The sequence below is a fragment of the Microtus ochrogaster genome, chromosome 6 (assembly GCF_000317375.1).
Source record: "Microtus ochrogaster isolate Prairie Vole_2 chromosome 6, MicOch1.0, whole genome shotgun sequence".
Taxonomy (NCBI): domain Eukaryota; kingdom Metazoa; phylum Chordata; class Mammalia; order Rodentia; family Cricetidae; genus Microtus; species Microtus ochrogaster.
Window position 1 is genome coordinate 60140009 of NC_022013.1, and position 11167 is coordinate 60151175.

An 11167-nucleotide genomic window follows, 5' to 3' on the forward strand; every position below is an offset into this window, starting at 1 on the left:
GGCCCTGTTCTCCAGAGTCCCTTCCCCAAATCCACACTTTTCAAAACAAAAATTAAAAGCAATGGCACCTAATCAAACCTCTTTTCCGGTCACAGCAGGCCTCGGCATCTAGGAGAGATGGCTGGCAGCCTCTATTTATCCTCTGCTTTCCCTGACAAAGGCAACTCTAGATTGTAAAATGCAGTTTCTTATCTTAGTTTCCCCAAACAGTTCATGGAGATGTTTCCCGGTTCTTCCCATCATGGATCTGGGGTATTTTTTTTTTTTTTTAGAGATATGTCATCTACTCCCTAAGTGTCCCCCAAACCAGGCTCTACAGCACTTTGGCAAAGTGAGAAATTCCAGATTCTTTTTGAAATAGGCAGATCCCACAGTCATCTGTCGAGGATGCTCTGCACCTGGCAGGGAGCCAGGCTAAGCTACCCCAGATCCCAGTCTTAGCACAAACAAGGTGCACTGATGTACCACAATGCCATCCACACAGCGAAGGGTGCATGCTCACAACACAAGGAAGATCAGTTTGACTCAGAGGTTGGTTTGACCGTAAGCATTGAGTCCAGGCCACCAGGAAGGCAGGAGTGATGGGCACCATCTGTGAGCTCAGTCCATCTATCGCAGACTCTATGAGCATCAGAAATGCACCCACTGCATCAACAATACGTAAGGTCTGGTGAGCTTGAGTAAGCTGTGCAAGGTCAGAGGTTTAGACGCACACAAACAAAAATGGCAGATGCTAAATGCAGAGCATTTGAGCAAGTTTTTCCAGAGAGATAGAAGGTGTGGAATCAGTAATTGAATCTGGGCACTGCATTAGAGCGGGACAGAGGGTGGATCAGATAGAGAACCTTTTACATCAAGCTAAGGAACTTGAATTGTCTCGTGTCAAAGAGGCTCTTAGTATACAGGGAGCCTCACGTTCGCTCTGCCTTATCCTGGTCGAAAGGTCTAAACTGCTAAATCTGTGATGGTTTAGCAATAATTGTCATCTATAATGGGCGTGTCCAGGGCGATAACAGCACATTTAAAAACCCTTACGGTTCAGAGCTAGGCAGTGATGGCACACATTTTTAATCCCAGCACTTGGGAGGCAGAGGCAGGTGGATCTCTGTGAGTTTGAGGTCAGCCTGATCTACAAAGTGAGTTCTATCCAGCACAGGCTCCAAAACTACACAGAGAAACCCTGTCTCAAAAAAACAAACAAAAATCAAAAAAAAAATCTTATGATTCAGGAAGTAAAGGACAACTTAAAAGAAAAATAGGGACATGAAACAAGAGGCAATTCATTCACACACACACACACATACACACACAGAGAGATGAAAAAGGAATGCAGATGGCCTATAAACATACAAAAAGTTCGCAGCCAATTAAGCATTTACTGATTGAAATGACAGTGAACACTGTCTCTCATTAAACTGACGAAAGGAAAAGACTGCTAAGACCAAGATTGGCACTGACTGGACTAGGGGGTGTGGCTTTATGCAACGATTTGGAAGGCAATCTGGAAATTTCTTTTCAAGCCTAAAGTGTGCTTGGTGTGAGACAGCATTCAGGAGGTCTAGGCAGGAAAAGCCTCCTTGAGTTCAAAGCCAAGCCAGGTCCACGTATATAAGAGACCTAGCTTAAGAAATACAAGAAAAAAGTGCATAGATTGCTGAGTTAGGAATGACAATCCCGCTTATTTGTTTCTCAATGGGAGAAACGTCTCCACAAAAGAGGAAGAAAACATTCATTACAACATTGTAGCATCAGGAAATCAGGAAAAACCCAGATGCATCTATAAGGTAAGATGTCAGTGGGAAATTAATACTGTATTTTTTTTTACAACGGAAACATCCCATAGTATAATATCAGCTAAGAAAATGGAGCACTTATTATTTCTGCAGAGAACCAGGGCTCAGTTCCAGCACCCACAGAGCAATTCACAATCATCTGTAACTCCAGTTCCAGAGGATCTGGCACCCTCTCTTGCTCCATGAACTCTATCCTTGCACTTGGTGCACAGATATACATGCAGGCCAAACACCCATATACATAAAAAGAAATAAACCTTTAAAGGAAGGGAGAAAACAAACCCCCTTTGTATAAACTAAAGTGGACATAATGTAAGTAGAAAATGAGGGATCCCCAGAATGACACATACATAACAATGCACATTAAAATACACTTAATAAGCACAACATCATTTGTTACATTTTATATGAGCTCATATCTATGCACAGAAAGTTTAGAAGGGGCTTGCTTGGAAACATGCCTAAAACAGTAGAGTCAACGGGGGACTAAACATCAATAACACTATGATTTCCTTTAGCAGGATGTATTCCTGTATTATTTGTGTGGTTTATTTTCATTTCAATAAGTGTTGAGGTGAATGTGAAACCCACTAACATGCCAACTCCCATGCAGGGCGCTGTGGCCAATGCAGTACAGATCCCCTAACAAACAGAGCCCATTTCTAAAGAGCTCTCCAAGTGGTGTGAGGACGGCTCCGGTGACGTGATGGCACACTCTCAAAATGCCAGCACTTGGGAAGCTGAGGCAGGATCATTTGGAGAGTTCCAGAATGACAGTAACAACCACAGACTTGCTGGCTCACCACGGGGTGGCCATGAGCTGCTGGGACTGATTAGGGACAGTCCAAGAAGGGAAGTCTGTGAGGTCGCTATGCCAGGAGAAGAAGCAAGGCCCAAGTAGAAGGTGGGGGGGGGGCTCTGGTGACAAGCTGGGAACTGGCCTAAAGTGTGACTGAGTAAAGAAATTTGGAGTTGTACCAGTATACATTAGCTAGGTGAGGAGGGAAGAGCCCAGTTGAGGGCTGTTGAATGCCCCGGTCTTGGGGAAGATGGAAAGTCTAGAATGGTGGTTTTCAATCATTCTAATGCTCAACCCTGATGTGGGGTTCCCTTCTGTATGCTGTGAATACCATTGGTTAATAAAGAACTGTCTTAGCCTGTGATAGGGCAAATGAGTAGAGCTCGGTGGAGAAAACTAAACTGAATGCTGGAAGAAAGGAGGCAGAGTCACAGAGAAGCCATTGAGCCCTGCCAGACACAGATGCCAGAGCTTTAGCTGGTAAGCCACAGCCTTGTGGCAATACACAGATTACTAAAAATGGGTTAAATTAAGATATAAGAGTTAGCCAGTAAAAAACTAGAGCTAATGGTCCAAGCAGTGATTTAAATAATATGGTTTCTGTGTGATTATTTCAGGGCTGAGAAGCTGGGAACAAACAAGCGGCCCCCCTCATAACATGGCCCTTTAATACAGCGCCTCATGGTCGAGTGACCCCCAGCCATAAAATCATTTTTGCTGCTACTTCATAACTATAATTTTGCTACTGTTATTAATCATAATTTAAATATCTATGTTTTCTGATGGTCTTACTTGACCCCTGTGACAGGGTCATTTGACCTCCAAAGGGGTCACAACTTAAAAGGATTGCTGTCTGGGGCAAGATTTAGAAGAGAGAAGTGAATCTGAGGACCTCATTGAATTGAAATGCAAAGTAAACCTGAGGGCTAAAATCAAAGCGATTTGAGGCCAGGCTGCCTATGGAAATCCATGTGAGATATCTATCTACAAGTCAAAGGGTCACAAGCTGGCCATCTCTTTCTCCGGGAGTGTTAGAGCAGATCAGGGTCTACTCACAATGTAGGAGACATTGTCCTTTACCCTACTCTGGCTACTGTATTGTCCATGCCTGGCCCTCGAGATGGGCTGGCCAAGGGCAGTCAGGCAGACACATAGTCCTCTGGCTTCCAGCCACCAGGCTCACAGGTTTCCGGGAAAGGCTGACACGGGCCACTCTGTTCTTTTGAATCTGAGAATATGTGGCTGTGGAGGCCTAAATTAATTAAGTAATGCTGAAACCCTGAGGCCCTCCCAAGACTGCAGCACACGGGGGAGGGGCTAGCGAGGCCCAAGAACACTCTACCCCACCCCCACCCCCAGTGCTGGAATCCAGAGGCTCATGAACGTCATTGGAACCAAGCCCGCACTTAAGTGCTTCCACGGAGACAAAGAAATAATAAATCAGGAGTGGGCACCCCGCCCACACACTGCAATCCACCACACCAACCTGCTCCTCCGCAGACACCGGGCAGTTCCACTCTCTGGGATGAATTCCTCCAGAAAACAACGATGGTGAAGCTCTGGAACTGATGTGGCTTCTTCGCCCATCTCAGAAATAAAGCCAGGCCAGGCTGATCCATCCCTCCACAGCAGCACCCACAGACCCATGACCTCAAGAAGGCACTGGTGTAACATGACTCGATTCCCACCCTCTCCACACTCCCCCTACACCAGAACTCCCCTTGGCACTGATCCAGAATGGAGCAGGTTTTGTTCTATCAGACTAAGACCACTGAATAAAATGAGAAGAAAAGTTGTCATCCAAAGCCCACCAAGCCATCTGAAGAAAGCCATTCAAAGTAATAACGAAACTCCCACTGCGGATCAAGCATTAGTCCCTGAGACCATGTAGTGAGTCCCTCGTGCTGTCTATCCTGCCACAGTGGGGCAGCACTAGCTGTGACGGGGTGGATAGCTTCGCTGCAGTGTCCCTGACTACAGAAAGCCAATACGAATATACGAATGTTAGCAAGGTGATTAAATGACTTAATTCATGCTTGGTACACTGCCTGGCACATTGCTAGCTCTTTTACAGATTTAATAAATAAACCCCTTCCTTCACTCAGTCAACATATGTATCCTATAGTAACAGTTTCTTCATTTCAAGAAGTGGGGAAGACACGCTTCTGGTTTTTTCCTCCATGATTGAATAGGAAATTTCCTCTCGTTTATAAATTATACTCAGACACAGGAGTCTGGGGCGGGGGGGGGGGAGTTTGCCAAGCACTGGGGTGAGGGAAAAAAGCCACAGGCACAGAAACACAGCAGGGCTGCAGCCCTTGGAGGCCTCTGCCAGTGAGCAAGCTGACCAGCACCATGGACAGTTCCAGGGCCTTTTTTTTTTTTTAAATTATTTTCCCCTCCTATGCCTGGAAAGGAGGGCTTTTTGCTGAAGGGATCCTCCTATACCTGTAACCCCTGTGCCCCAGTCCAGATGGAAAGACTGTTGCCTATTTACTTGGAATCTAAGAAAGAAAAAAAAAGACCCCGAAGGAGCCAGACCGGTCTTTATCTGCCACTTGCCCTTCCCTGGCCAAGATGTGGCACGTTGGAGTGACACAGGTATAGTAAACACAAGGAATAGACAGGCACTATGAAGACCATGAAGCAGGTCCCAACAGCCGGGAATCTCGGGCAAGTGGGAAAGCTTCTTTCTCCATGCCTGGTTTCCTATACTGGGGGGGGGGGAGAGGAAGGAATTGTAGCATCTCCACTGTACCAGGATTGAGGGGGATGAAGGAAGAGCATACACATGGTCCTGGCACAGAACCAGTGAGTCTGCATTCTACCATAGAGAAAAGGAGGAGCAGAGAGTCGGGCGTGAGTCCCGAAATGAATTGGCTTTGTTCTCAGGGACAGCTATGGATTATTATGTGGGCTGGAGAGCTGGGAGAAAGGTCTGCTGCTGGCTAGCACTGGGAAGTTTCTTTTCTGGAAGATTCCACTGTCCATTAACCATTAGAAAGGAAACTTCTGCCTCCAGTCTTATCCTACCTTCTGATTTTATTCAGAGTGACAGTATATGAATAAACAATTGCTACCATGTAGGTTGGAGAAATATCTTGTTAAAAACCATGAGGCTTTGGTAGAAAAGTCAGGGGAGCTCAGAGTTCTTAAACTCAAATGTCTGGAGGGCCAGGCAGATGTAAAAGTTCATGAAGCAAGCTGAGGGAAACTGGAGAATGTGCAGTGAATCAAGGGGGTGGGATAATATGTAAAGTAGTTTTCCTACACTTTCTGCAATGTGTATTTTGGTAACCTCTTAATGAACAGAGGCCAGGCAGGCCAGGCTGTGGCTTGCCCAAGGCCATCCACAGCCATGGTGGTCCCCATATTCAAGGTCCTTCCTTCACACAAGGGGCAGCTGGGCCATCACCGAGCATGTGATGGCAGCAGCCTAAATATATGAGTTTCTCTTCCTCTCATGGGCACCTATGTGTGGGTTGACAGGTTGGGTACTAGACAACAGGATTGCTGCCTTTCACCCTGATATTTTGGTCTCCATCACCTCATCTTGCAGATGGCTTAAGAATAGAAGCCAACTTTCCAGTTCTTTCTGTAGCTTCCACCAGCCCAGACAGGGCCCAGGCTCACAATGCCTACCAGATCTGAGGGATAAGCCAGAAACTCAGGATGCTCCTGGCAGCTATCAGCTTTTCACAAGACCTTCCACAGCGACGCAAAGACAAGGCATCACATGCTCTGACAGTAACGGCAAATACAGATCTTTCTTATTGTTTGTGTACCACTCCTTAAGCGGTAAGTACTCCTGTTCCATTTAGATAAATAAAGGGGCACTGGATCAGAAGGAGGAAACAGTAGTTCCCTGGGCACTTTTATCTAGTAAGGGGCAGAGCTGGGAACCATCCTGTCTGGCTCTGAAGCCCAGATATTAGGATGTCTCCTTCCTGGTAGGAAGCACGGAGGAGGAAGCTGGACCCCATGCTAGCTTGGGATCTAAAGACTTAAAGTATCTGAAGGCTCCTGTGACTACAGAGAAAGTGCAGTCTCAACATCAGTCTCTGTCCTCCCTCCAACCCCAAATCTCAGCTGACTGGTACCACCGTACCTCTCTCCTGCCAGTCTGTGGACTGGAACACGGGCCTCACGGGCCGTCTAGGGTCAAAGTCTGTGTGAGGGCAAACCGGGCCCAGAGCATAACTTGATCTGCTCAGCTTGTCGGCTGCAAACCAGTAGTCTCAGCCTGTGCAGCCCCTCCCGGAGGGAAGGTGAGCCTTCCTGAGCCTCTACTGACAGCAAAGCTGCGGAGGCCCTGCCGCGTGAGACCCAGAGGCTTCCACGCGGGGCTTCTTAGAAACGCCACACCACTTGTGAGCCCACTCAGGGCTTGGTGGAGGTGGGGGGGTATGCAGAAAAGTGGGCGGAGGCTCGCAAGAGTCGAACAAGGGCTTGGTCTGGAGAGAAGAGGACCTGGGAGGAGTTAGAATGAGGAGAGGGAGAGGAGAAAGGAAGGGAGAAGAGGCGGGGTCGAGGGTGGAGGGAACCCGCGACCGGAAAAGCGGAAAGGGAGAACCCAGGCAGGGGGAGGTCAAAAGGGGTTAACGCTGACGTCTAGGACCCTGGATGCAGAAAACGACTCCTCCCCCTCAGTCCTCACACGCGCACAGTCCGGAATTCGCTGCCAAGACATTCTGCCCAAGGGCAGGTGGGTTGGAATCACACCCTGAAGTCTCTGTACCTTCTCCCTCCCTTCCCGGAGGAGGACGATGAGAGGGGCTGAGGGCCGGGTCGAGGAAGGGGGTTGTGCGCTCTGTGTCCCAGGGTCCCGGCTGCGCGTTCCAGCTGTGAGAACAGATGGAGGCAGCGCGGCTCACCTCGGGGGCTCCATGCCCGCTGTGCGCCAAGGTCCAGGCTGAGGAGGAGGTCTAGAGCCCCCGGCTGTCCAGTCTCCCACCAGGCTGCGCTGCCGCACCCCTCCTACCAAGTAGGGGAATAACAGGGCCTCACTCCTATAGGTCCTGGAATTTGGGGGAACAGAAAGCCGGTTCCTCCCACGACGCACCCATCCCCAAAGGCTTGTCTGGGACTCTTGCTCCCCAAGACCCCTTCCTTTGGCTTCCTGCCTGGGCGCATCTGGGAAGCGGACCCCTGCCCGGACGCGCCCCGCCCCCGGCCCCCGCCCCGACGACGTCGCATTAGCATGAGCGACGCCAGTGGCCGGGGCATCACTCGGAGGCCGAGACTCACCGCGTCATAGCCCCAAGTGGAGGGAGAAAAAAAAAAAAAGAGGCGGCGGAGGAAGAGGCAAGAGCGGACGCGCGGGGAGGGGAGCGCGGCGGCGGGGCTGGAAAGACGGCGGGCGGTGGCAGCATGCCCCTGGGCGGGCGCACACGGCCTCTCTGCGCAGCAGGGGATGCTCCTACGCTCTCTGGGCACCGCGCGTCCAGTCTCCCGCCTCAGCGCCTCTGCTTGCCCTCCTCCGCCGTTGCACCTGCAACAGAGGCAACTGGTCCCTGGAGCAGCTAAGAGCAGCGGCGCCGCGCGGGACAGTTCTTGCTTTTCTCTGAGCTCGGGGATATGAGCCCCACAGCCACCTGAAGCACAGGGGGCGCCACGCGGCTAGGACCGCGCCCCCGAAGTCCTGTCCCCCTAGCCTCCACACTGCGGGACGCCGGCAGCCGACTCCGGCGGAGGCATCTTCGGAAGAGCAGCGGGTGGGGGCATGGAACCCACCACGCCAACCAGTCAGGCCCGGGCGGCGGCCACCAAGCTGTCGGAAGCGGTGGGAGCCGCGCTACAAGAGCCCCAGAGGCAGCGGCGCCTGGTGCTGGTCATCGTGTGCGTTGCACTGTTACTGGACAACATGTTGTACATGGTCATCGTGCCCATTGTTCCCGACTATATCGCCCACATGCGAGGGGGCAGTGAGAGCCCTACGCTGGTCTCTGAGGTGTGGGAACCCACCCTGCCGCCACCCACTCAGGCTAATGCCAGCGCCTACTTGGCCAACACCTCGGCGTCCCCGACGGTTGCCGGGTCTGGTCGGTCAATCCTGAGGCCTCGCTACCCCACAGAAAGTGAAGATGTGAAGATAGGGGTGTTGTTTGCCTCTAAGGCCATCCTGCAGCTTCTGGTGAACCCCTTGAGCGGGCCTTTCATTGATCGCATGAGCTACGACGTGCCGCTGCTTATTGGCCTGGGCGTCATGTTCGCCTCTACGGTCATGTTTGCCTTTGCAGAGGATTATGCCACTCTCTTCGCTGCGCGCAGTCTACAAGGCCTGGGCTCAGCCTTCGCGGACACGTCTGGCATCGCCATGATCGCCGACAAGTATCCGGAGGAGCCTGAGCGCAGTCGTGCCCTGGGCGTGGCACTGGCCTTCATCAGCTTTGGAAGTCTGGTGGCGCCACCCTTTGGGGGCATCCTCTACGAGTTCGCCGGCAAACGTGTGCCCTTTCTAGTGCTCGCTGCCGTGTCCCTCTTCGACGCGCTCCTGCTGCTGGCGGTTGCTAAGCCCTTCTCGGCTGCGGCTCGGGCGCGGGCCAACCTGCCTGTGGGCACACCTATCCATCGCCTCATGCTGGACCCTTACATCGCTGTGGTAGCCGGCGCGCTCACGACCTGTAACATTCCCCTTGCGTTCCTCGAGCCCACCATAGCCACGTGGATGAAGCACACAATGGCGGCATCCGAGTGGGAGATGGGCATGGTTTGGCTGCCCGCTTTCGTGCCGCACGTGTTAGGCGTCTATCTCACCGTGCGCCTAGCTGCGCGCTATCCACACCTGCAGTGGCTGTATGGCGCTCTCGGGCTGGCGGTGATTGGAGTGAGCTCGTGCGTCGTGCCTGCCTGCCGCTCTTTCGCGCCGCTAGTGGTCTCGCTCTGCGGCCTCTGCTTCGGCATCGCGTTAGTGGACACGGCGCTGCTACCCACGCTCGCCTTCCTGGTGGACGTGCGCCACGTATCAGTCTATGGCAGCGTCTATGCTATAGCTGACATCTCCTACTCTGTGGCCTACGCGCTAGGGCCCATAGTGGCAGGCCATATCGTCCACTCCCTTGGTTTTGAGCAGCTCAGCCTTGGCATGGGCCTGGCCAACCTGCTCTACGCACCGGTCCTACTGCTCTTGCGTAACGTGGGTCTTCTTACACGCTCGCGTTCTGAACGCGATGTGCTGCTTGATGAACCCCCGCAGGGTCTGTACGATGCGGTGCGCCTGCGTGAGCGTTCGGTGCAGGGCACCGACGGCGGTGAACCTTGCAGCCCGCCTGGCCCTTTTGATGGATGCGAGGACGACTACAGCTACTACACCCGCAGCTAGCAGACCTGCTTCTCCAGGCCATCTACCCTCCCCGTTTAGGTCAAGGTGGTCACTCTGCAAGAGCACTGGCCAACTATGTCTTGGGATCCACCTCCTCCAGCAAGTACTCTAGTACCCTCCCCAGTCTTGAATTCCCTTGCTGGAGTCCCTTCTCGGTGTCCCATCTCAATCTAACCCCCTCCCCATCACAATCTCTTATCCGTTGAGGGAATAAAGCGGGGAGGGGGCATGAGAAGCTAGCTATTGGCCTCCTGGCAGAGGTGAAGAGGTGTGCGGGCGAAAACCGACCACTGACCCAGCGCCCCAAAATATTCATGCAACTATTTGTCCTTCCTGTGGATCTTTCCAGTGCCAAACTTGGTCTGCTGCACCCTGGTGCTTCCGGCCTGAATTAATAAAACATATCTGTCCGAGGCTGCTGTCTCTTTACTGATGAGGGGTGAGTGGTGTGGTACAAAACCTGAGGAGAGAGAAGGCTGGCCTGGGTTTCACGTGTTCAATCCAGGCCTGAGGAGAAATGAGAGCCCATAGGCTCCTTTGCTGCCTAGTAAAAGAAAACAAACTCAAATAGGGCTCTTCTCTAGATACCTAGAAACACACACACACAAACACACACACAAACACACACACACACACACACACACACACACACACACACACACACACCACTTGCCATATCCCTCCTTTCCCAGCTCAGTGCAGCACCTGGAGGTTCCACCCGAGGGAGCCTGAGAATGTGTCTGGCCTTGGAGGACGCCTGGCACCAGGAGCTCTCAGTTCCTGAGCTGGGTTTTCCTATACACTGGGATCTCATCTTGTCAAGCAGGGAGCAAGAGGGAGCTATTTTCTTCAGAGAAGGGGAGGCAGTCCCCAGTGTTCAGGGCTCCAGCCTGAGGTCGGTGTTCCTTAAGAAACTAGGTTCTATTATCTGAGGAATGGGAGAAGGGTTGCCCGTGAGTCTGACTTTCTCAGTTGTGCCAGTTTGAACAGAGAAGGAAGGAATGGGGATGTGGGAACTGGTGCCAATCTCTAGCCTGCCCTGTCCCGAATTAAAGTGGCCATTCAGGGATGTCAGGGAAGTTTCCCACCCTCCATTTCCCGTGGTGGAGACCTGGATTGCAGGCAAGACACTCATTCCTGGATCCTGCTGCCTGTTCGTGGAGCCCTCTGGGCAGAGAGGCAGTTGGGTTAGGGTAAGTTGTGTGTGTACTGTTGTTGTGTGTGTGTGTCTGTGTTTCTGTCTGTCTGTCTGTC

General features: G+C 51.9%; 2 protein-coding genes across 2 annotated transcripts in view; both read left to right on the forward strand.

The window, feature by feature from the left end:
* Window positions 1–7705: 7705 nt before the first annotated feature.
* On the forward strand, window positions 7706–10321 carry Slc18a3 (solute carrier family 18 member A3). Its single transcript, XM_005348645.2, has one exon. It carries the CDS (start codon window positions 8315–8317, stop codon window positions 9911–9913), a length of 1599 nt encoding a protein of 532 aa, XP_005348702.1. The 5' UTR covers window positions 7706–8314; the 3' UTR covers window positions 9914–10321.
* Window positions 10322–10740: 419 nt separating this feature from the next.
* Window positions 10741–11167, forward strand: part of Chat (choline O-acetyltransferase) — a 54032-nt gene continuing 53605 nt past the window's right edge. Inside the window, exon 1 of the mRNA XM_026779611.1 lies at window positions 10741–11106. The gene's annotated coding sequence lies outside the window, so the exon portion shown is untranslated. The remainder of the gene's footprint in view (window positions 11107–11167) is intronic.